Below are 26,898 nucleotides of genomic sequence, written 5' to 3'. Positions count from 1 at the left end.
GAGTTATCCCACCCGGTTAACCCCTTACATTACTAAATTCCTTCAAAGAGGGCTTGATGTTGAAATAAGAGAATCCATGTTATTTAATGCAACACCCATCTATGTTGAATTCTAGTTTTGATATCCAAAATGCATGTGTTTTATGCTGCAACTTTGCAATGGGACCCTCCTGGGCGTGTTATATTTTACCACTCATCCATCTCCTGTGACTTTAATGGCTGGGAGAGAAAATTCATCTGAATGTATGAAACACCCTATAACGTTCTCCCCATAAACCCCAGAATAATGTTACCCTCACCCATCTTGGCTGGTATTATTTTAATCTTTGAGGGTGAAATATGTATCTGACAGATGCATCATAACTACCTTAGCATATTTTGTATAATTTAATACGATTGACTTCACATTTTACAAATCTATATCCTTTATCCTTGTGAGGTACATCATATTCTAACTACCTTGCATTTGGTAAATCTTTAAGGAATTAGAGAATTCCCTCATGGTCACACCCTCCTGTGCTATCCAGAGCACTCCCGAATTCCCTTGAAGATACAGTTCAAGATATGAAGGTAGTGGATGCTCCAACAGTCCTGGAATTTGTTATTATTAATTTTCCACAAATGAGTCATAAAGGTAAAGCTCTACTATGGAGTGGGTGCACTATTAGGTGAGTGACTAGAGCGTGACATTTCTCAATTCTCCTGAAGGTGACAGAAAAAAATTATACTCACTTCGCCGTAACCTCATTAGAGACAAATGTGTAATGAAAGTCCAAAACTCACCAGATCTTTGTAGTAAATCTTGAATGGTAATATTTCTTCAATAAATCTTACCTACTCCTAGAGCCACCTAGATTCTTTGGAGGCGTGTCCAGCTGCTGATAAGGATTCAAACAGCAACAGAATATGCAAAAAATGCAAGAAGCAGCGTACTGCCCAGGGAGCAAGGTGGGAATTTTTTAAAAATGTATTGTCTATCCAACATAAAAAAAGGGGGTGCACCCCCTTTTTTGTTATGTTGGATAGACAATACGTTTTTCAGTTTTTCCCACCTTGCTCCCTTGGCAGTGCGCTGCTTCTTGCATTTTTTACATATTCTGTTGCTGTTTGGTCCCTGGAAGATACGCATGGCCAGATGAATCTATATCTGTGTAACCCCCCTCTTAAAGGGTTACTAGCAGTGTTAGTGTAGGCTAGGCCTGCCCTTTGTTACTATGGTGATCCAGACATCACGCAGGGGTATTTAAAGAGGTGGAGAGACTCTTCTGGAAGGTTAGGCTCCAGGAAGACATGAGGAGAGGGGCCTCGGGGCGAGTAGACAGCCAAGTTCTTAAGGTAATAGAATTGACCAGGCCCTGTACTTTGTCATGTTCTAGACAGGGAAAGTAACCTTGTCAGTTAGGATCCCTAGAAAAGACTAAGGGAGTCCAAGATAAGTGCTAAGTATGAAACGACATGTGCCAGAGGGGCCTCAGTAACAAGGAGTCCCAGATGCTGGCAGATCGTCTCTAACCACGGATCTGCACATACAATCCTCTCAGGCTGAAATGGCAGTAACCATAGAAGCTATAGGTATTGGGCTACGTATACAGAACCTACCAGGATCCCCGATGGGCCTAGTATTACCGAAATAATGAGGAAAGAGGTTCCACAACTATTAGAAGGGGGGCCCGGGTCTTATCACAGTAAAGGAACAAGATATGTACCTTCATTCAAGTGTTAAGCAAGGGCACTGGTCGAAGAACAGTATTCATGTATGTCTGATGTAAAATACAGTGCAACCTGTCAATATATGGATGAATGGTCCCTGTGTTTGGGAACACGAATAAATGACAGTTGTGCTATAAAGGTTCTTGGTGCTCATTATTATACGAGCTTGCTGCCTCATCACCCAGCCGCCTGAATTCTAGCCCCTGAGTCAAGGTAACCCATGCAGAGTAGTCATATACACACCACACCAATGTAACCTCCCTAGGAAGCCGGGCAGGGAGGGTTACATCTATAACCCTGCACATCATCACCACCCATCACTCCCCCTGTAAACATATTGCTCCTTATGGCCTAATTGACTTATAAAAAGTTGGCCCATTAATATTGGCCAGATTTGACTCTGATAGCCTAACGTGAGATAGAGAAACAAAGCAGGCACTTTTAATATGTCACATTAACCCCTGTATTGCTATATTGCTAATACACTGCATAGATTAAGATTATCATGACAGCTACCTTATGTTACAATATGATGTCTCACAATATTTATGGAAATCAGAAGGGATTAGCTATGCTCATCCTCATCACTTACACTAATACCTTGTGAACAACATGAATATACAATAAGGTTGTGCAGCATTTAATATACAATATTAATAGCATGTATATACACACCAGAAAATGATTTTGCTGTATTGATTTATAAAACCTTCTGTCTTTTGCCAGGAACCTACGAGCTTTGTTGTCAGAAGAATCCGCTGGTTTTGAATGGGTTGAATGGCCAAAACAGCCCAATGTATAGAACTGTTTCACTTACTCTGAACTTCTCCTCCCCAATGGTGGGGATGTCTGGAGTGGCAATGAGGTCCTCTACCAACCATAGCCATCCAGGCATGGGGAGCTTCCAGGCACAAGCAGGACAGAGGTGCAGGTATGGGAGGAGGTCATGACATCCCCTCTGTATCCCCCTCCCATCATATACCTCTTACTAACTCTCCTCCTGCATTCCTTGACTCTTTATCCACTGTCACAGAGGTGTCATTGCTGACCTCCTCTTCTCCCTCTACCACCTGCCCACTTGACCCCATTCCCTCCCATATCCTGAAACCTTTTGCTCCTACTATAATCCCTACGCTCACACACATTTTTAACTTCTCCCTCTACTCTGGTACCGTTCCCTCTTGCTTCAAACATGCTTCAAACATGCAACAGTTATACCATTACTCAAAAACAGCAAGCTTGACCCTACCTGTCTTTCTAACTATCGACCTGTCTCCCTCCTGCCTTTTGCCTCTAAACTTCTTGAATGTCTTGTATTCTCTCGCTTGCTCCATTTTCTCAACACCTATTTTCTCCTAGACCCTCAACAATCTGGCTTCCTCACTGCTCACTCCACTGAAACAGCCCTCACTAAATTAACTAGTGACCTTCATGCTGCCAAAGACAGAGGTCATTACACTCTGCTCATATTACTCGACCTCTCTGCAGCATTTGATACTGTGGACCACCCTCTTCTCCTTCACATTCTCCATACGGTTGGCATTTGTAACAAAGCCCCAACCTGGATCTCCTATCTCTCCCATCGTACTTTCAGTGTCTCTTTTGCTAACACCTCCTCCTCCATCGATCACTCTGTGGGGGTACCCCATGGCTCTGTCCTGGGACTTTTTCTCTTTTCTCTTTACACACTCTCTCTAGGTGACCTAATCACATCTCTTGGGTTCAAATATCATCTCTATGCTGATGACACACAAATTTACTTTTCTACTCCTGACCATACACCTGCTGTACAGACTAAAGTTTCTGAATGTCTCTCTGTTATATCATCCTGGATAGCTCTCTGCTGACTTAAACGTAACATAGCAAAAACAGAGCCCCTCATACTTCCTCCCAAACCTGGCCCTACTAACTAATTCCACATTACTGTTGGAAGTACTATCATTCCCCCAGTAGCTCAAGCATACGCCCTTTCCTCTGTTGCTCGACTGCAAAAACTCTGCCACTGACCCTCATTCTCTCCCGTCTCGACTACTGTAACCTCCTGCAGTCTGGCCTTTCTGACTCTCACCTGTCTCCCCTACAATCTATCCTAAATGCTGCTGCCAGAATCACTCTACTGTTTCCGAAATCTGTCTCAGCATCTCTCCTGCTGAAATCCATCTCCTGGCTTCCTATCAAATCCCGTATCACACACTCAATTCTCCTCCTCACATTTAAAGCTTTACAGTCTTCTGCTACTCCTTACATCTCAGCCCTATACACCATCCCGACTTTTGTGTTCTGCTCAAGGATGACTTCTCTCTACCCCTTTTGTATCTAAAGCCATCTCCCGCCTTAAACCCTTCTCACTGACTGCCCCGCACCTCTGGAATGCCATTCCCCTCAATATCCGACTAGCACTCTCTATCCACCTTTAAGACCCACCTCAAAACACACCTGCTTAAGGAAGAATATGAGTAGCTCCATGGTTGATAATAAACAGCGCATACATTAACCTTGGCCCCTTGCAGACGCACTTACCAGAATGCCCTCCTACTGTCTCTGTACGTTCTTCCTACCTACCAATTAGATTGTAAGCTCTTTGGAGCAGGGACTCCTTTTCCTAAATGTTACTTTTATGTCTGAAGCACTTCTCCCCTTTATGTGTTATTTATATTATTTGTTATTTATATGATTGTCACGTATATTACTGCTGTGAAGCGCTATGTACATTAATGGCGCTATATAAATAAAAACATACATACATACATACATACATACTGTACATGAAGATATTCAGAGAGGACATTTATTGGAACAGTTGTGATATAAGCAAGCACAAGACTAGAGTCAGTGAGAATATTATTGGGATGGTTGGTAATAGGAAAGTTTACTATAAGGGCAGGATGGACGTGCTATAAAAGTGTGTATATATGTGTGTGTGTGTGTGTGTGTGTGTGTGTCAACATATATCTTGGAGACCACTAGTTTGTTGTTGCCATTCCAAGCTATTAATGAAAGCAGAACTGCCAGTGGTAGCACCCCTGGTGTTGAGAATCTAAAACAGGCTGGCTCTGCTGTGTCTATACTACAATGTTTATCAGTCTTCCATTCACTTCAACAGCTCCTGTCCCACTCTGCATATTGCACATGGCTCTACTCACTGCTCTTTCGATGTTGGTGGGGACACACAGTGCTCAGTGACATGTGATGAGGGACGCGTTCTTCATGCTGTCAGCAAAAGAGGGCACAGAATCTTGAAGGTGAGCACGAGTCTGAGATGCAAAGAGACACAGTTTATATTGGACAGGGAAGCCTAAGAGGGAAGGGGAACATAGATTGAGTACTTACGTTTTTTTAAATCAGAGTAAGAAAAAAAGGAAGGGTGGGATTGCAAGAAGTTACAGATGCAGTGAGTCATTACAAGAAATAAGAAACCCAGAGAGTGAGTACAAGTATGTGCAGTTGCATCTGATACCAGCTGTGAATGGCCTATATGCTCTTACGCAAGGTGTTTATCTTTTGAATCAGGAGGCTGTGCTAAGCTGCTCCGCTGGGCATTGGAATCTGTCTGTAACCTGTGAACTCATGGATTGTGGTCCCCCTGATCTATCTCTCGTATTCCATGCCGACTTCGCATGTCCAGAGGGGACAGCGCTAGGGAAACGCTGCTCCTTCCATTGCCTCCCTCCGGCAAAATTTCAAGGTAATTAGTGCATGCATTAAACAAAAGACATAATTCCCTGTAATGGAAAAGTTAGTCATTTTGCTCTGTTCCTAATAATTTAAAAGGGATCAGCAGGCGCTGGTACATCATAATACAGAAAAATAGGAATCATTGTACAAAGCTTAAAATAGCATAAAGGGGACTGTAACAGGGGATTTGTCCCTGTTCAAAAAGGTGCCTCTAATCCAGCAGTGTGGTGGTTAACTGCTGGTAGTCAATTAACCAACACCACCTGGCTGATTAGAGGTTGATTAGAAAAGCCTACCTTTGAGGCAGGAAGAGAGATTCCTTAGTCCACAACTGGGCTGACCAAGGAAACAGACAGAGCAGAGGTTCCTGAGTCTCACAGATGAGACTGACAGAGGGATCACAGATGTCTGGAGCTCACAAGACTTCTACACATGAATGCTGAGATAACCTGAGGAAAAGGCAGCAACCCAGGAAAGAGAGAAGCCTTCCCCCTACAACTACGAGACAGATAAGACTTTTCTTATGACTGATTATCTATGTCTGTCTCTCTCTCTCTCTCTCTCTCTCTCTCTCTCTCTATATATATATATATATATATATATATATGTCTCTATGATTTGGACTGGTGAATCGCTGGACTACAAGTGTAAATATACTCCAACGTGGAGCAGATTTTGTTTGTGGATTTTCACATGTTTGCTGTGTTTAAAGCAACAGGTGCAATAAAGCCTTATTTCATTTCACCTTAAAACCAGTCTCCATTGCGTACCTCTGCACACATCTCTTACAGGGACTTTAGTGAAAATATGCTTTTTAAAACTGGAGTATTGGAGATGGCATATTTAAGATACAGCAGAAGACTTTATTAACTTTAAATTTCATCGCCCCATGCCTCTCACATACTGTATTTATCATGCATAACTGCCCTATTTGTATTGCCTTGATCCTGAACACGTATTGAGTTGGCTATTCTCCCTTTCCTCTGTTGTTCACGCAGGAATGAGTCAGTGGGTGACTTGTATGTGGGATGGTCTCTGGTCTCTTCCAGAGGGGTACTGTAAGCTGGAATGTGAGGCTCCCATAGCCATTGCCCATGCAAGGCTGCTTACCCCCCGCTGCCTTTTGGGTAACCATGATGTGGGATCAGTGTGCCGGTACAGGTGCAAGCCAGGCTATCATGTACCAGAAAGCAGTGAGCGACGACCCAGGAGGTTAGTGAAGGGATCAACTGCCTTGTATTCTGTTTGTTCCTTCTTTGCATGCTCATATATCTGCAGTAAGACCATGTCACAAGAAACGTAGTGTGCCGCTAAGCATTTTATCTGTAATCCCTGATATAATACAAGTACGGTTTTAGTTATTCACATAATAGCAAAAGCAGTTTTATTCAGTAAAACCCTGAATCTCTATAATGATCCCTAGATGATACTCCACTCTGGCAAAGAATTGACATGGCCTAGCTCCAGTGAAATTCTGCACAGAGATTTCTGAAGATGCTTAAGGGTCAACCCCAATTCTACTGGCATTCAATGAGCTTGTACTTCTATATGGTTGGTGGTGGTAGCCACTATTTGCTTAGATAACAAGGGTTAGTCTTAATCCAGTGCTGAGCAGAGACATGGTAACACAAGCAAATGATCACAAAAGTTCCAATGCCCCAAGAGATTTAGCAACCTAGCATAGACCACCAGGAGAAAGTGTGACGGTTCAGGGGATTCCTTCCCCTCCATGTGTCCCGGACGCCCCGCTCTTGCCTACCTCTTCTGTTCCTTCCCTGCCTTCCCCTGCTATTCTCCCTTCCTCTGCCTGCAGCTGTCCCTCTGTGGCAGCCTCTGACGTCATCCCAGCATCAGCATGCGCTCCCCGCAAGACACACGCACCCGCTCGGTCTCCCGTTCCCTCCTGCGGTGTCCCCTGCTCACGGCCTCCCTCGGCCCCAGCTCCTGTCCCCTTACCTCCGGTGGCTTCTCCCTCTGTTTGCCCCCCATCCTCGGTGGGTGCTCCCGCGGCGCTCCGCGTGCCTCATGACGCAGCCTGTGCGCGCGCACTCTAACCTTACAGAGGGCGCGCGCACACGCTCCTCTTGTAGGCTCTCTCAGACTCCTGGCTCCTTCTCTCATGCCCTGCAGGCTATCTCCCTCACTGGCTCACCTGTCTCCTCCTCTTCTCCTCCTCACCTATCCCTGCTGTCTCCCACTTCACCCTCTGCTCCTCCTCTCTCTCCTATTGGTGTTCCCTCCTTTATAACCCCTGTCTGTCCTTTCTCTCATTGCTCTGCATAGCTCTTGTTACCTCTGTGTGTGCAGTCCTATGCTTGGCTCTCCTCTGTTTTCCAGCTTGTTCCTGCTCCTGCTTACCCCTGGATTTCCCTGGCTTGACCTTTGCTTGTACTGGATTACTCTGCTCGCAATTGCCCTTGAACCCTGCTAACGGACACGACTTTGCTGACTTCTGTGTACCCTGGACTTTGGCTTACGAACATTACGATTCTGATCTCTATACCCCTGGACTCTGGCGCACGGACACCACTACTCTTACTCTGAACTCCAAAGGCGTTGCAAGTATACTAACTATCTCTCTACAGGCCCGGCAACGCCATACCACACTCCGGGCACACCCTCACTGCTGTCGGTGCGTGGTAATACCCTTCCCACCTCAGTACTGGGGACTGGCCAGGTCTGCGGGCATACAGGCGTGACAGAAAGAAAATACTGTCATTGTTAACTGACAGATGTAAAAAAAAAAAGTGCAGTTAAATAATTAGTTCAGTAAACTAGTGCGACAAGTAAAGGTTTCCCACCTGGGTAGCGCTTCAGGGAAAATGTGAAACTTGAAGAGACCAGGTTCAGTAAAAAAAAAAAAAGTTACAATTTATTTAAACAACAACATGTCAAACATAGAGACCTCCTACGCGTTTCACACCCTGCGGTGCTTTGTCAAGAAGTAAACTGGTGCAGCTGTTGTGCGGCACAAAGTATTCTGTTCCCAGTGGGAGTCCAGACAGAAACAAGCAGTAAGCAGGTCTCCTTCAGACTCCTTCACAAGCTCATTATTACAGTACAATCTCTGACATTCAGCAGCAGTAGCTCACTGTTCATTCTTAATCTGATTCAATTATAAAACAATTGAACTAAACCCTCCCGGTTTAACACAGGTATAGATAGTTATAAGTCCCAGTTCTCCCCACTCTCATCTTGCACCATTTGTCCCTAAAGGAACTGGTAGCACTAATATGCTTCAGATGAGTCAGGCACAGACGATTATCTACTGATAAGGTGGCTCATTGTATTGTATTGTATGTCTTTATTTATATAGCGCCATTAATGTACATAGCGCTTCACAGTAGTAATATATGTGTTAATCAAATAAATAACAGATAATATAAATAACAGATCATGGGAATAAGTGCTTTAGACATAAAAGTAACATTTCGGAAGAGGAGTCCCTGCCCCGAGGAGCTTACAGTCTAATTACATTGTCTCTATCAATATCTATCTGTTCTTCACTCACTGTGGAAACACTGTATCTGAATAAGACACATACTTAACTCTCTCCTCCCACATTAACCCGGTGTAGATAAAATATGGTTACTATTTTTTTATCGTTTATTTGTGAAGCGACAACATATTCCGCAGAGCGGCACAATGGGGTACATAGTTATGTATATTTGAAAAACATGAATAGTTACATACAGTTGAGGACAAACATGCACTCACAGATACAAATAGGTAATGAGGTCCCTGCTCATAAGAGCATACAGTCTAGAGGGAATGGGGGACAATGTTGAAACAAAAAGGTAAGGTGGCTGCTCATTGTAGGATAAGGTGTGGCTCAGGTTAGAATATGGGCCAGTCTGACAGCTGAAGCAATAAAGGTTTTTTTTGGGTGGTGGCTGTTACATAGGGTGGAGATTGGTCAGCCACACAGTTGGTCCCAATGGGATTGGAGGAGGGGGAGAGAAGTTGGATGTTAGAGGTATGGAGAGTAGGCTTCCTTGAAAAGGTGAGTTTTCAGGTAGTTTTTATACATCTGAGAGCTGGGGAAGAGTCTGATGGTGCGCGGTCGGGAATTCCAGAGAGAGGGGGCAGCATGGGAGAAGTCTTGCGGGCGGGAGTAAGAGGAGGTAATAAGGTAGGAGGAAAGGCGGATGTCTTGGGCAAAACCAAGGGGGTGTTTAGGTATGTATTTGTGGATGAGGGCTGAGATGTAAGGGGGGTGGGGCAGTGTTGTTCAGACGTTTGTAAGCCATTACTAGAGCGTTACATTGAATTCTAGAGGATATGGGAAGCTAGTGTAGGGATATGCGTAGGGTAGCAGTAGAAGTGGAGCGGTGAGTGAGGTAGAGGAGTCTAGCAGCAGCATTTTGGATGGATTGGAGTTGTGAGAGGCTGACAAGGGAAATGCCAACTAAGAGAAGGTTGCAGTAACCGAGGAGGGACATGATGAGTGAGTGGATTAGGATTTAGTTGCATCATGAGTGAGAAAAGGACGTATCTTGGCAATATTTGAGGTGGAGATGGCAGGACTTTGGGAGGAACTGAATGTGAGGAATGAAGGAGAGATCAGAGTCTAAGATGATCCCTAGACAGCAGGCTTGAGGTATTGAGGAGATTCCGGTGTTATTGACAATGAGGGAAGAGTGTTTTTATAGTATTCATTCTGTTTTGGACATGTTAAGCTTCAGGTGGCAGTGAGACATCCATGAGGAGATTGCAGAGAGACAGTTGGAGACATGGGATAGGAGAGAAAGGTCACGAGAGGAGAGGTAAATTTGTGTGTTATCAGCATAGAGATGATACTGAAAGCCAAAAGATTGTATTAGTTCACCAAGAGAAGAGGTGTAGAGTGAGAAGAGCAGAGGGCCAAGGACAGAGCCTTGTGGGACTCCCAACAGAAAGAGGGTGTTGAGGAGGAGACACCACAGAAGGAAACGATGAAGGAGGCATTGGAAAGGTAGGACATGAGCAGGAGAAGGCTGAGTCATGAAGGCCAATGGAGTGGAGAATGTTTAGGAGAAGGGGGTGATAAACAGGGTCGAAGGCAGCAGAGAGATCCAGGATAATTAGTAGGGAGCAATTACCCTCAGATTTAGCTGTGACTTGGTCATTGGTCAGTTTTGTTAGTGCTGTCTCGGTAGAGTGTAGAGGATGGAAACCAGATTGTAAAGAGTCAAGCAGGGAGTTGGAGGAGGGAAAGTGAGTCAGGTGGTTGTATAGAAGTCGCTGAAGTTGCTTGGAGGCAAAGGGGAGAAGAGAGATAGTAGTTAAATGGGGGCGATGACTCAAATGAGGGTTTCTTGAGAATGGGTGTGATGAGTGCATGTTTGAAAGAAGATCGGAATGTGCCAAAGGCGAGAGAGGTTAAAAAGGTGAGTTGGAGTGGGGCTTAATGCGCCAGAGAGGGTGCGGGGGAGATGAGAGGGAATAGTATCAAGGGGGTAGGATGTAGGGCAAGATGAGGAAAGGAGTGTGGAGACCTCATCCTCGAGCACAGGGGAAAATAAGCTGAGTGGATTTAGGTGTGCGAGGGGATATAGGTGTTGTGTGCAGAGTTTTACATGAAGACATATATCTGATTGACTTAAGCTTATCTGTGAAGTAGGTGGCAAGGTCTCAGGCCGTGAGAGTAGAGGGGGGTGTAGGTGTAGTTGGGCGGAGAAGGGAGTTAAAGGTGGCAAATAGGTGTTGAGGGTTAAGGGAAGAGAAGTAGGTTCACTTGGTAAGGGAGAGGGCAGTGTTATAGGTGAAGAGCATACATTTATAGTGGAGGAAGTCGGATTTCCCCCAGAAAGGCTCTGCAATGTGTGAGCATTTTTGGAGATAGGGGGCGAAAGGTATGTGCCACGGTTGTGGTTTGGATTGTTCGGGGCAACGTGTGGTGGCAGGGACAGTCTTGTCTAAGGCTGATGAGAGTATGCTGTTGTAGAGAGATATTGCTAGTTTGGGACAGGAAAGGGTAGATGGGCCAGAGGAGAGGCTGTTTGAAAATTGGAGGGGCTCTAGTGTATGTAGGTTTCTGTATGTGCGTGTGGAAGTAGGTGTTGTGGAAGGTGCATAGGGTAGAATTAGGTTAAAGATTAGGAGGTGATCATCAGAGAAAGGTAAGGGCATGCTAGAATGGTTAGAGATAGAGCAGAAGTGGGAGTAAACAAGGTCAAGGCAGTGGCCATTGCAGTGAGTAGGAGAGGTGGTTGACTGTGAGAGACCATAAGAGGAGGTTAGAGAAATAAGCTGAGGTGGCATTGGGATTGTCAATAGGTATGTTAAAGTCTCCCACTATGACCGTAGGTGTGTCAGAAGAGATGAAATGAGGGAGCCAGGCTGCAAAGTTGTGAAGAAATTGGGATGCAGTTCCAGGGGGATAATAGATCACAGCAACACAGAGGGAAATGGGGAAAATAGATGGACAGCATGGACTTCGAAGGATGAGGAGGGAAATGGGGGTATGACATGTAATGTGCAGTGTGGGGAAAGTAGTATGCCAACTCCTATGCCCTGTCTATTCCCTGATCTGGGGGTATGTCTGAAAGAGAACCCGCCGTAGGAGAGTGCAGCAGGAGAGGTGGTGTCTGAGGGGGTGAGCCAGGTCTGAATATGATAAGACATAGACGTAACTCTCTCTCCTGCCACATTAATCCTGTGCAGATAAAATATGGTTATGCAGGCTCACTCCTTTGTACCCTTTGCTTGCACCATTGCTCCTACTTTTCTAAGTAGAACTAAGTAGAAAATCCATGAAAGAAGAGTGGCCATGAGATGAATAGAATAGTGAAACATTGGGGGAAAACACTAGATAGAGATGTATGTTAAAGAGTATTAAAATGTATTTAAATGTTGGTATATCCTCTGAAGTTTCTTATTGAGTCCCTCATTGTGCAGTTATATCCTTTGGATCTGTACCTTGGAGTGGCACAGGCTCTATGAATATTATGTACTTGAGACTCCTTTGTTTTCCAGGAAGCTCCTAAGGATGCAGTGTCTGCAGACAGGACTCTGGGCCGTGGGCCGTTGCGTTCCTGTGATGTGTGACCCTTTGCCCCCTATCCTCCAGGGGATGTATAACTGTACCCGTGGACTGGAGGTGGATAGCAAATGCACCCTATACTGCGGCTCTCACACGGTATGATACACTGACCGTCCTTAGTTTGAGTGTAGCGTTATGGCCATGTGAAGACGTGAAGGTGTCTTCTCCATGCTGGAGAAGAGTTCAACTTAATGGGACTTTTAGGTATGTGGAAGCCTTCTTCACAGCCTATTGTATAAGGGATAGGAGGCTATTCATTAAACTGCGATAGTGTAGATCAGGGCACTGTCGCACTGAAACTCACATCGAAGTCAATGCGAGTTTCCATACGATAGTGCCCCAATCAGCACTAATCACAGTTTAATGAATAACCACCTTAATATCACTAATCCCCTGAGCTGTATAGTTGTAGAAGGAGCATGCATTGTGAATGTATACAAATGATCCATGTGTTTTGCAATTCTGCCAATGCAGAAAATGGAATAATGCAAACGTTTTTTTGATTATGCTGAATAGGCACAGAAAAATAACTTCATTTCATATTTGGAAAATTGCACTTATTCAATGTACAAATTAAAAGTACTACAGATGTTGAAAGTCATTTAGCATCATACCTCCTCACCAGATATGAAAATTACGTATTCGGTTTAGCACACAAAATACTTTTATTGTCTTGAGTTATTACTTACATATAGCAGTATACAATATTCAAGTTCTTACACGTGCTTCTCACAAGATGGTGATTTTGGCATCTGTTCCGTTTGTGTGGGTAACGTCCTATCCTGATAAATTCATGTCCTCTCTCCCTGGTATTATGCTTCTCTGCCTTAGCTAACCAATTTATGTATTTTTATGCATAGAAAAATCCCTAGCCGCACTCTATTCTAAGTATTATTCTGAATATGGTATCACCATGTCTCTGGCATATCGTATGAATAGCATTTTTACAGATATGGAAGTCAACCATGTCTAACATAGACATCTTATGAGCGAATTCAGTGTTAGATAGCCCACGACAGCTGTCAGTAATAAATCCAAGTCCACTTATTGGCTTCAGATATATTCTCAACAGCCGTTGTAATATTATTTACTGCAACTCTATATTTGAAACTAGCCACATTCTTTACCATCAGAAATATCATGTGAAGTATCTGTTTCTATAATCACTCATTTACTCAGAATATAATTTCTAACAGACAAAACAAAAAGAGTGACATTCATATTCTTCTGTAAATTGTAGAATATTGAATGTGTCCAGTTATAGTCACACTTCCCATTTTAACAGTGAAACATAATTAACACCTAATTAACTTGATTATCTGTGGCAGTGATGACAGTGTTGGAATAAATTCGTTTTTAACACCTTTGGCAAAAGTGTATAGTTCAGAATGTTCCGAGTAACATTTTTAATTGAACTTTGTGTGCTGTGTTTTAAAAAGATTTGTCACTTACGTCTCTAAATTGGATTACCAGGACTACTTCTTATTAAAAAGTGTGCTAGATTTTTTATTTTTTTTTAAGTACAGTATCTGTAACAGAACTTGCATTTTTTTGCAGACTGGCAAAGGTCTACCATAACTTTTTGACCTTACTGTACCAGTTGCAAACATCGGGCTATATTAAAAATGCTGGAATACTATCACTTCCTTGTGGCAGGGAAGCTTCTACTCCTCATTCCTTTTAATTGGCCTCAGAGCCTTCACAGCGTACTGAATAGGAACATGGTGGGAGATTGATTAAAGTGCAATAACCGCGATCACACTGCTTGCTACATCCCAAATAAGAAAAACTGTACTCTGATTAATTTAGGGTAGTAATGGAGTGTGGTCCCTTTCAGCAGGTTCCTACACTACCAATCTTATACTGTGTAATTTGATAAGTGCTTCTAAATTTGAACTCCTTAGGCCCCGAATACGTCACACAACCCTTGCTATTGACTATATAAAGGGCAGGTTTTAGTATTTTGCTGCCATAGGCACTTACCTTTTTGCCGCCCTGGCCTTCTCCTCCTGCAGCATTGCCCTGCTCCTTCTTGGCGCTGCGATGTCATGTGGCATTGCGTTTCAATGACAAAGAGATGCCATGTGACGTCACGGCAACACGTCGCCACGTGACATGACGCTGCAGAAGGAGGAAAGAGACCTTAACAGAGACCCCGTGCTCTCCCACGGCAATCAGTTTAATTGTTTTGGGGAAGAGAGCAGGGCCTCTGTAACCGCCGCTGCAAAATTTGCTGCCCCCCTGAAATTTGCCGTAATAGGCCTATGCCTAAATTGCCTGACAATATCATTGTTGTTTCATCTATTCTTTATGTAGTAGAGAAAATTCAAAGGGCACAGAATAAGTGTTAGCGTAGGAAACCTGCAGAAAGGATCTGCCTTGGTGTAGAGCTTAAACAAGAGGGTTATGTCTAGCACACCTAAAAGTGTATAATAAAGCAATATACTTGCAGGTAGAGGTACCGGTGCTCCGTGGTTCAGGGAAAAAATCTGTCTAGTGTAATTTCAAGATGTATGAACAAATAGGAGGACCCAGGTCACTACGGGTTTGTAGAAAATAAATTTATTCTAAGCACACACTCCAAACCCGTAGTGCCCTGGATCCTCCAATTGGTGTAGAGCTTAACATGTTATGGCTAAAAGATTTAACTAAATTAACCTTACTAATTAGACGAAAATATACATATGATAAATAATTTATAATTGGAGCTTGTTTTTTTCTGTTGTGTATCTTATATTAGTAGTAGCACTTCAGCTGCTACTATTACATAAATAATATTGTGGATTTCAAGCTTGTGTAAGGTTGTATATACCTAGTAACTGAGTGTGTTACATATGGCGAGGGATACCAATATATGCTGCCATGTTCAGTCTTCTGCATCTCTCTGCTATCCTGCTGTCACATTATGTGATGTCATTGTGTGACAGAGACCAATTGGTAACAGCAGGGAGAGGGTGTTTAAAATGGTGTGCTTTTAATGTAACATTTTCATTTAAAACGGAGTTTCCTTAGCAGTGATGTGCTAACGACCATTGTTAAACATTTCTATACCGCTAAATAATGTAGTAACGTTTTATCTTTCTATTATGGAGCGTTGAAAGTTATGTGACATTACATTAATGTCTTCGGTACCTGGAACATCCAGTACTATAAATTATATCAACAAAGAGGCAACACGGCTGCCCCCTAATGTTTCCCCCTCCCCCCAAAGAACAAAACAGGTACTTGAGTTACTGGGGTAAAGAACCCAGCCTCTTTGCTATCTCACCCATTTACTTATCTGTTCAGTGCCCTGAACCAGTACAATAATTTAGGTGCCAGTCAATGTAAGGCCTTTATTCATCACTTGGACATGGCAAGCTATTCCCCGTGACAATCCCTTGCTCTCTGTCAGGGTAAAGTCAGGATTGTGGCTGAGTTGAGTGTCCTTACTCCAGGTGTCCACTGTCTGCAGTAAGGATGGGACCTGGACGGAGAAGCTGAGCCTCTGTGAGGGTCTACAAGGGACCTGCCCCCCAACCCCAGAAAGCAATCATATCCACTACACTTGTGACAATGGATACACCATCGGTGAGAGATCTCACAGTCAGAAGTATGGATACCTAGGAAAAGTGGGAGAGACTACTACAATGTCAAAGTGTAATGGTTCCATGGGACAGAGGATTTCTATTTATGTCCATCTTTCAGTATTCCTACCATACCTGACAATAAAGCCTGATTTAACAAGGATATGTCTTTCTGAATCTTAAAGCCCTCCGTTTTTCAAAATTGGGTTTAGACAAACATTAACCCATATCTTCTAAGCTGTGCTATTCCATAAAACACCTTCCAACTCTGAAAGACACCTTACAGAATATTCACTGGAATGGGCCATAAGCAGAACCAGAATAAGAACATATTTGGCCCTAGGCAATGTACCCGCTTGCTTCCTCTAAACGTTTGTTTCCCTCCAACCTTTTCACCACATATACAGTACATATATATATATATATATATATATATATATATATATATATATATATATATATATATATATATATATATATCTCCTGCACACAAAAAACTACAATAATGTAATACGTTTTTAATGTGGTAAAAAGTATAATAGCATAAGCCAATTTAATACTCACAAATTAAAAATTATTTGATGTATTGTAGCAATAATCATCCACAGGCAATCCTGGCTGCTCCTGCACCCTTTCAGATGGATCCTTTGGATACCTTTTACTGGTAACTACTGCAATCTGTCCTTCTAGAGCTGTCTTGCCCCACCCTGGTTTCTCCTGCTTCCCTCTCACTTCGGTCTGCATTCCCGTCGGTGGCCAGAAGAGGCGCTTTGAGATGACATAAGTGGGGCACTCTGTTGCTGTCAGTCGACTCAGGGGTGCAGACGGACCCTTAGCTTGGGACTCCTTACATGCCTGAGGCAGGAGTAGCATTATTCCGAAACACATAGGGTTTTGAACATTGCGAGTCCCAAGATGAGGGTCTGTCTGCACCACTGAGTCGACTGACAGCTTCAGAGCGCACCAGCACCTGCCTCTCATTGGCCTTGCTCCTCTGCCATTAAATGCACCCCCTGGGTCTCAGATGGCTTTAGCACCCCCGCAGCTCCAGGGAAATAGTGGCATCTCCAGGGTGCCGGCCTTGAATGCAGGGCTGGAAACACCACCTGCGGCTGCCCAGCCCTAGATAGGTGCCTAGACCTCATAAGCGTTAATCTGGCCCTGGTCATAAAATGTCCTTTGGCGTCGGAAAGTGTTTTATGGAATAGCACCACTTAGTAAATATGGGCCTCTATTTTCTGTTTATCAAGACTTTGATCGTCTGTCTTGGAGTACAGTCCTATACAAACTCCATCTGTGTATTTTCCTCCTTTAGGTTCTCTCTGCACAGCTTCTTGCATATATCCCCTCAGTGATCCAGTGATTCTGCCCGAGAACATGACTGCAGATACTGTGGAACATTGGATGAACCCAACCAAAGTGCAGGTACAGGGTGGAAGCCAACAGAAACATTAACTTCATCAATCATCTAACCCTTAGCCAGAGCCAAACAGGGCTGGCCTATCTCAATGCAGTGACAGGTCACATGGTTTTAACTCCACTGTCAGAGGTACTGCTCGCTCTTGGGAGCAAAGGGGTTAACTCAATAAACTTGCAATGCCATAATAATTATAACAACACTAATAATCATTATAAGGAAGTCCTGGACCGGACTTAATATTGATATTAAAATGAACATGTGACCATATGGAGGAAAGCTACATATACCAACCCCACAACCTTTAATGATTCCCACCCACAGGGTATCATGTGCACAGGAACCCTAAAGTGGCACCCGGAGCCCACAGCACTTCACTGCATCCCATCTTGTGAGGTAAGACCACCATAATTACTCTGCTGAACAGACTTCCTTGATGAGTCTTTAAAATAGGGTTATAGAGGAATGTGCATGCACTCTGCAAAATGGTGCTGGAGGGGGGTACTTATCTGCCGGTGCACAGGATCCAGGGAGATCCTGACGTCCCAGTAGAGAACAGGGTAGAGAATGGAAACGGGTACACGGTCTTATGCAAAAAAATATTTAATGTGCCACCAAAAGGTCCAACGTTTCGGCAGGGAACTGCCTTTGTCAAGGAGAGGGCTACAACATACATCTAAAACACCACTAAATATACCTAATGGGTACTCACCCCTCCATGAGGCAGTGCTGCATCAAATACATCTATACATAGCAACTTAATTCTGCGCTATCAATATAAAAATATTTTTTAGTGTTTAGTGGACGATTTTAATGCACTCTCTCCTTTTTGTTGTTTTTGCACCAAAACATTCTATTTTTTAACAATAACGTTTATATCTGTATACCTAGCGCAGTCCATTGCTATGCACCAAAAACTAATGAGCATTTCTATAATTTTATGTACAATGTGTTTTCTTCTAATTTTAACTGGAAAATTATCAAAAAGTAAGAACATTTATAATCAATCCTTACTCAGAATTTGGTTTATTAGGTTTGAGACAACTTGAAACTCATTAATATTGACAAAGCTGAGACTTGTTTGCAGCCGTGTAGCTTTCAGGCCGCAGAGCCACATGGCAATAGAACTGAAAGGTTTAGGAAAGAAGATCCTACAGATAAATAGTCGAAATTCATGGGTAATATGATCTATTTGAAGGTAATATACATGTTCTGTTCATGTAACTAAGGGGTCCCTTTGCCAAATTAGAAGCTCAAAGCAAACGCTCAGAGCAGCCTCCTCTCACCAAGCTAAAAAATCCAAACACTAGAGAAAAGCTCCACATTGCTAAGGCTGCGCTTGTAGTGCCGGCGACAGCGACACGACGTCGCGTCAAAACAAATGCATTGCCGCCGCCGCCGTTGTGTGCGCTTATAGTAAGCGCGTTGTGCCGGAGCGACGGCTTGGTCGCGATCGCTGGAAGTCATCTCAATTTGATTTTTCCAGCAACCGTAGCCTGACGTCACCGTCGCCGGCACTATGAGCGTAGCCTAATGAGTGGCAGGGCAAGTAGATTGATAAAAGAAAGGCTGATGAGGCAGCATACAGTGCCACTAATCTGTATATTGTTGGGTTCCCATAGTATAAGGCTGGGTGGATGCAGCCAGTCAGCTTCAAATCCCTGTTAGATTGGTGTGCTGCTGCTCTGATATCCTCATGAGGGCAGTTTAAATGTATACATAGTTAGGAAGCACATGGCCGCTCTCTCACTGAGTCTTCTGTGGTGTCAAAGTAAAGTGGGCTTTATTTAGGTCAGCATCTTGCCCTGTTATTTGTATAGCGCTGTTCTATACTTCTCTATCAGTCTCTTTGGTCAAATAATTTATCAGATCTATCCACCTCCATGTCAGGAATGTATCTGCTAGAAATAGGAGTAAGCATTTCATATCAGTACTTTTAAGCAGATAAACAATAGGGAGGAAATAAAATATCATATTTAGATTGTAAGCTCTTTGGGACAGGGACTCCTTTTTCCCGTTACTTTCATGCCTGAAGCGCTTATTCCCAGTATTTGTTAAATTATTATGTCACGTGTATTACTGCTGTGAAGCACTATGTACATAGATTGTGCTATATAAATAAAGATATACATACATACACACATCATCCTTTACACCAGTGGTTTTCAACCGGGGTTCCCCGGCCGCTAGAGGGGGAGAGCCGGGACAACTCTCCCAGCTGTCCCAGGAGCGGTGGCACCCCAAGCAGCAGTGACCCGGCGGCTCCTGAGCTAAGCAGCAGCAGCCGGCAGCTCACTGCTATTCTTCTCTCTGCCTGCTCCGGTCAACGTTCGCTCTCACAGGGAGGGAGAGGTGGGAGAGGAGCAGGTTTGCCACCTATCCGGGTTTGACCCGGAGACTACGGGTTTCTGGCATTTACCTCCGGGCTATGTTTTGCCGTTGTCAATCTCTGGGTGGTGGCGGGGTGCGGTGTGCTGCGGTGGTGTCCCCAGCATTTTCCGTTATGCTCCTGCAATTTCCCCTCCAACTGCAGTGAACATGGCTGCGCAGCGGCAAATGACGATGTGTTGCCATGGTAACCAGGCGCTACGTGACGTCATGCAGCTACGCAGCGTCACGTTGCCATGGCAACGCAGTTGGGGGGGGGGGATTGCAGCAGGATCCCGGGAAACTCCGTCACACCACGCCACCAAGTAAGGGATTTTTTTTTCCGGGTTGGCCTTCAATAGAAGGTGGCAACCATGGAGAGGAGGGGGGACACATTCCAAGTGCTTCACTCCGGAACGTGTCCGGACAGGAGGCCAGTGTGTGTGTGTGTGTGTGTGTGTGTGTGTAAGTGGGAGTGTGGGTAAGTGGGAGTGTGGGTATAAGTGGGACTGTGCGTGTGTGTGTGTGTCTGTGTGTAAGTAGGAGAGTGTGTGTGTGTGTGTGTTTAAGTGGGAGTGTGTGTATGTGTGTAAGTAGGAGAGTGTGTGTTTAAGTGGAAGAGTGTAATGTCTGTGTATGTGTGTAAGGGAGTGAGGGGAAGAAGGAGCGTAAGGAGGAGAGTGAGGGGGGAGAGACGGGTGACAGGGGGGTAGAGGGAAGGGCGGAGAGACGGGAGGGAGGAGAGACGGGTGACGGGGGGGGGTAAAGAGACGGGGCAACGGGGGACGAGAGACAGGGGGTGAGGGTTGGGGTTCCCCAGAATTTCAAAATCGAATTCTGGGGTTCCCTAACCAAAAAAAGGTTGAAAACCACTGCTCTACGCTCTCAGTTATAAATCTCTGAAGGTTGCAGACTGTGTCTCCAATTCCTGGATGTATTTTGACCAGTGACTGTGTTCCTGTGCAGCCTTTCCTGGCGGATGGCTGGTGTGATACCATTAATAACCGGGCATATTGTCAGTATGATGGGGGAGACTGCTGCGCCTCCACTCTGTCCTCTCACAAGGTAAGGAAAGTAATAAACTGTGTAGTAACAGTTATGGGGGCTGTATCCTGATTTGTAACAACCCAACTCAACTATGGTCTCCAATTAATGTGCTTTCCATTTTCTTAAAATATATGCCCGCCGGACATAAATAGGAACCGGGTCAGGGCTCTGCCCGGCACCAAAAGATGTAGTGGCTTTTTATTGGTGACTCCGTGGCCATGTTTGTAGTCCGGTCGCCATATTGGTAGTTTTTTTTGTGTCACAACTGGCACCAAAAAATGACACAACTAGGGGCCCGAGCATCCCTGGATGTTAGTGGACCATGGATGAGCTCAGAGGGACACCCCAATTCAGGCAATATATATATATATATATATATATAGTGTTCGACAAACCTATACATTTGCACGCCCCGGGCGAGTGGATTTAACATCGTGGCGAACTCCTATTGGCCCAAGCAGCACACGTGTGGTACTAGGTGGCGAGTAGATTTATTTGTCCAGCGAGTATATTTTTTGGTGATTTGTTGACCACTGTGTATGTATATATATATATATATATATATATATATATATATATATCTTGCTCTGAGCTCATCCATGGTCCACTGACATCCAGGGATGCTCGGTCCCCTACTTGTGTCATTATATATATAGTGACATTTATTGACTCAATGTTTCTCGAGAAAGGTCAGTAGGGACCAAAACGTTGAGTCAATAAATGTCACTTTTTTGCATATAGCAGTGCCTGTCCCTTTTTTTTCCCTTTTCTGTTTTTTTTGGACAGTATAAACCCTCCCTTTACCTTTATTTTGTGCGTGCCCTATTTCTGATTTTATATATCTACACAGTATATATATATATACACAGGTAAAAAAAAGAGGAAAAGTACAGCTATTTGGTAAAGTGTGTCTATGTTTGTGTATTTTAAATAATTCTGAAATTAAAAAGCACTGAGTTAAAAGATTAAGGGCCCAATTCTACATTATATATGCTGAAGTGGCTGTTTGGGCCATTTTCAGGTGATAGTACCGATTGGCTTTTGAAACGTCCCAAACTGAAGCTTCAAGTTTATAGAATTCCTAAGGTTTATATGATTTCATTAGCAAAGAAAGAGTTTCAACTAGTGTTCTGGACACTACTTTTATACAAAATAAGAACAGAAGCAAACAAAATTCCCACACAACCCACAGAGCTTTGCCAATGTACCGCAGTCCTAATTTCTTCCTCTCTATGTATGGTCAGGTAATACCCTTCGCTGCTGACTGTGAAGAGGACGAATGCACCTGTCGTGACCCAGATGCAGAAGAGAACAGGGCTCGAGTAGATCTGCACTGACGCCGAGAGGATCCACACCCAGTTGCTGCTTGAGGAACTTCAGTATAACATTTTACAGTCAACAACTCTTTATTAACCTCATCAGTGCCACAGAAAGGATAGACATGGGGGGGGGGGGGGAGTAGGGTCTACTGGTGCATGTGGATATGACGCAAAACTGTATACCCAGAAATTTGTGGGAGAAATGGGGTGGTGCCCAGGACCATCAACATGTACATTCAAAAGCCTTCATGGTACACTGGTTATGTCTCCTTTACCTCCTGTTATTTACCAAAAGTAGATTGCGATTACAAAGCACCTTTATTGTTCCACATTGTACAGCGTTGCGCGATCTGCCCACATGGTATATGAAAACAAGGCATAATAATCAAAGGCAGAAGTCATGTCACTCATTGTTTTCCCATCCAACTACATGACCACAGTATGTTGTGAGTGTAATGGGTTTATATTGGAATCTAAAGAAAACCCCTGTCTGGTGGGATCTGTTTCTCTTTATATACTTTTCCTTCCATGTCAAGCTATCGGGTTTTGTCGATTTAATCCGCATTTCCATTTCCCCAGTATTTTCCTCCCCCTTTGCATCCTTTCTGGCTATGTACAGTTACCTCATTGTTGTTGTTTTGCTCCTCCGATTCCCTACAAGACAAAAAAAACCTCAACGCAACAATTACAAAATTGCATTCCTATATACGAAGGCACAAATAAATGAAATATAAGAAACTGCCAATATGTTAACTGTTTCATAACTGGAAACTGTAGCTCTCGTCTCTCCGGCATCTTACAGTAGGTGTAAGTCCTGATAAATGCTTGCTTTAGATCATATGGTTCATAGGAGTTGTACTCCTACATTATGAGCCTTATATATTGGAATGTAGATATTGTGTCAGATCGATTGCTCTATGTAGAGCCCTGTATCCAGTGGTGCAAACCACACTGATTACTCCCTCTGAGCAGCACTATGCATGGAAGTTGCATGATGCACATCTTGCTGGAAGCCACTGAAGGATTTACTCTCCATGTATGTTTCTAAACATACATAGTTGTAGTTGGTGATCAGGGACAACAAGTTTCAAACTCAGGTAACTAATATGCAACAGAATACACAATCCAAACTCAAACAGAGCAGTATACAAAACATCACAGTGAATTCGCTAATACAGCTCAATCCCGTTATAGCGCGATCCGCCAAACTTTACACACACACCCCCCACCTCTGGTGATGCTGGGGATCGTGGTGGGGCTGATTGGGGAACGTGCTGGGGCTGCCGGCGCCTCACTTCTGCCTACTCCCTCTACCCAATATGCCTGGGGATCGTGGTGGGGCTGCTAGGGGAAGTTCTGGGGTTGCTGGGGGAAGTGCTGGGGCTGCCGGGGCCTCACTCCTGCCTCCTCCTCCCTCCTTCCGATCGGGCATGCGGTGGCCATTTAAAAAAAAAAATTAGCGCGACCCCGGTTATAACACGGTCGGATCGGGTGACCCCCGAGGACCATGTTATAACGGGATTCAGCTGTATAACTAGTTGCATGTACAGTATGCATTTATGTATGTATATTATTATTTTGATCAATACAATATAAGTAATTATAATACAATAAGTACCATAAACAACAATCGGGACAATAGGAAAGGAAATCCCTACCCCAGAGAGCTTACAAGCTAAGTGGTATGATAGGAGACCTACAGAGACAGTAGGTGAGCCAGCAAGTGCAGTAGATTGCAGAGCTTGAGCACAATGATTGATAAGTGTGACTATGGGTGTAGGGCAGTAGCCAGGATATTGAAATGCTTAATTTAGATGGTGTGTTTTAGTTTTAAAGTGCGAGAGAGAAGGTGCGTGGTGTCAGTACACTGAGTGAGGGGGAAAAAGTTTAAGGGGAGAAAGAGCAGTAGAGATCCGAAGGAGACAGTTATGAGCAAAGAGCAGGGTCATAGCGAGAAATCAAAGTGGATAAGTAGGAATTAGGATGAGTGGAGAGCTTTAAAGATAAGGAGAACTTTGGAGGTGATCTGAAACTTGATGGGAAGGCAGGAGAGATTTAAGAAAGATTAGTTCTGGGAGAATGTGATATGATTTTAGCTGCATACGTTTGGATAGACTGCAAAGGAGAAAGTTGAGGGGCCTGTCAGTAGGTTACAATAATCCCGATGGGAGAAGATAAGAGCATGTATTAGAGTTTAAGCAGTAGATTGACATAGGAAAGGCTGGATGTTGGTAATGTTACGGAGGGAGAATCAACAAGTTTTAGCCAGAGCATGCATCTGAATGGAGAAGGAAAGGGAGAAGTCATATCTTACACCTAGACAGCTGACTTTGGCGAAAGGATATATGGTGGTTCCAGTTACTGTGATGGAAAAAATCGATATTGGGCGAGGTTTAGCTATGAAGAGCTCAGTTTTAGACATTTAACGTTTGAGGTGGCGGAGCACCCTCCACTAAGATATAGCCAAGAGGCAATCAGAGACTTGGGACTGTATTGCAGGTGTGCAGCTAGGTTTGGCTAGATATATCTGTGTATTATCTGCATAGAGGTGATACATAAACCCATAGGAGGTCGCCAAGTGATAGTGTGTAGAGAGAAAATAAGAGGTCCCATAACAGAGCCATGAAGTACACCAACAGACAGATCAACAGAGACTTAGACATGTTATCAAAAGAGACAAAAGAAGTGGTGGGACAGGTATGATGTGAACCAGGATAGAGTTTTCTAATTGGTTCCATGAGAGTATAGAATCTGAAGCCAGATAGCAGAGGGTCCAGGCGGGCCTGGGAAATAAGAAAGTAGATCATGAAGGAGAAGATGAGGCGTAGTAGTTTGGAGGTAAAAGGCGGGAGACAGGCTAATAGTAAGGCACATAGTTTCAAGGGTATTGTTGCTTAGGATAGGACAAGTGAATGCCTTAAGGATGAGGGTAAAGTACCAGACAATAGGAAGGAGATATGGGTGAAAGTGGGGAATAGGATAGAAGCAAGAGAACTGATAAGGTCTGAGGGAATAGGATCAACGGGGCAAGTGGAAGAGGGAGAAGAGCTGATGAAAAACGTATAGCTCTGTAACATGAGAGAAAGAGCTAAGAGTAGAAGGAGGCTTGGGTTGAAGCAGTCGACGAGGAATAGACGGCACAGAAGGCTTCAGGATAGTGAAGGAAGTGGGAGCAGAAGATTGACACAGGGAGTCAAATACAGAGAAAAGATGGCGTGGATTAACTTTGTCATTGTTAATTAGCGAGTAGAAAGTAGTGTTTGGTATTAGAGAGAACAGAGTTAAAACAGGAGAGGGGAAATTTGGTGTACAATGTCAGCATGGGTGTGAGATATCCTCCAGAGGCGTTCAGTGGCACGAAAGCAATTGCAAATGAAGCCTGTTCGTGAATTTATCATTGAAGTGTACATAGTCGCACCCAAGTCACAAGTCATCACAGAGTCAAGTTTTCACTTATTTATTTTCGCAGAACAGAATAACACCCTGTTTTGGGGCTTAACCCTTTCATCCGAGCATATGGGAGAGTGTTTTTGCTTAGCGGTGCAGAAGTAGCTACAATAGAGGTATGGAGATAGCGATGGCATGTATGGGCACAGGCAGAGATGGAAAAATTAGGATAGAGGGAGCAGCGTTGTGGGGAAAGTAAAGATAAGAGAAGAAAATCAAAAAGTTAACAAGTATTTATTGCAGATAAATGTCTGATCACTTCACAGCCTTTGGAATGTTTTGCTATCTCAGGATAGGTGTGATTTGTCATAAGCTAACACAAGTCCCTGAATAGGAAACGTCTTGTGGCTGTGCTGTAGCTGAGGTTAGCTCCGGGAATGATGACGTCCCTATTTTTGTTCTACTATGTAGCCATAAGTAATGTTGTTATCATGCGTCCGTCCAGCAATAATGTGTTTCTGAGGCCAATTGTGTGCGGTATAAAAAAGAACTACCTATAGTTTGGATAATTACATATTTTTTGGAATGTTTTATGAACAAGTTAACATTTTATTTAAGGCACAAAGACCACGGGGAACGGGGAAAAAAAAGATACCAATAACGTCAATAGGTTGGGGGTGGGAGGAGAAATGAAAATATCCCCATTTTAATGTCCTAGTCTTTATTACGAAAGTAAATAACAGCCCATAATTGATTTCTGTGTCACTGAACCTGCATTAAGATGTTTCATTATCAGGCTCAAAAGCCCCAAAGTCTTAAATTTCCAGTCCACAGCCATAAACGGAGAAGCAATGCATTGCTTGCGCACATGAGCATCCACCAGAGATTTCAATCTGTTATCACTGCAAATATCCAAGAGAATGTGGCGTATTCTAATATTTATTTACAAGTTAGCAAATATACAGGCATATCATACACTTTTAAGGTGTATACGTAAAACAATCAAGATTATAGAAATTATATAGTACGCTTACAGTTAGTAACATTTCAAATAGATAACCATAAAAAGAACCACGAATAAACTTTTATTGGCAGAGTTATGATTTAAAATAGTTTCTGCTTAGAGTAGCAATTAATAACTCTTATAAGGAGGTTTCAGGCACAGTCTAATAGTTGTCCTAATAGGAAGTTAAAAAAGATCCTTTAGTTATACAAGTTTAGCAACATATAAGCCTTCTTCTTTGGAACACATTCTTCTGTGCCAGGGGTGGGCAACTCCAGTCTTCAAGGGCCACCAACTGGTCAGGTTTTCAGGATATCCCTGCTTCAGCACAGGTGGCTCAATCAGTGACTGAGTCTTCAACTGAGCCACCCGTGCTGAAGCAGG

At 43.6% G+C, this 26,898-nt stretch overlaps 1 protein-coding gene across 2 annotated transcripts in view; it reads left to right on the top strand.

Annotated features, from left to right (window-relative positions):
* Positions 1–22,860, top strand: part of PAPPA2 (pappalysin 2) — a 57,535-nt gene extending 34,675 nt beyond the window's left edge. For both annotated transcript variants that reach the window (XM_075616640.1, XM_075616641.1), the window contains exons 14-23: positions 2,436–2,640; positions 4,813–4,951; positions 5,220–5,394; positions 6,383–6,596; positions 12,342–12,504; positions 15,846–15,978; positions 17,290–17,399; positions 17,716–17,787; positions 20,725–20,823; positions 22,050–22,860. In XM_075616640.1, the coding sequence (XP_075472755.1) occupies positions 2,436–2,640; positions 4,813–4,951; positions 5,220–5,394; positions 6,383–6,596; positions 12,342–12,504; positions 15,846–15,978; positions 17,290–17,399; positions 17,716–17,787; positions 20,725–20,823; positions 22,050–22,142 (1,403 nt within the window). In that variant the 3' untranslated portion in view covers positions 22,143–22,860. The remainder of the gene's footprint in view (positions 1–2,435; positions 2,641–4,812; positions 4,952–5,219; positions 5,395–6,382; positions 6,597–12,341; positions 12,505–15,845; positions 15,979–17,289; positions 17,400–17,715; positions 17,788–20,724; positions 20,824–22,049) is intronic.
* The last annotated feature ends 4,038 nt before the right edge of the window (positions 22,861–26,898 follow it).

The sequence above is a fragment of the Ascaphus truei genome, chromosome 10 (genome assembly GCF_040206685.1).
Source record: "Ascaphus truei isolate aAscTru1 chromosome 10, aAscTru1.hap1, whole genome shotgun sequence".
In the NCBI taxonomy this organism is placed as follows: domain Eukaryota; kingdom Metazoa; phylum Chordata; class Amphibia; order Anura; family Ascaphidae; genus Ascaphus; species Ascaphus truei.
The sequence above is the reverse complement of the archived record's forward strand: the minus strand, read 5'-3'. Positions and strand labels throughout refer to the sequence as shown.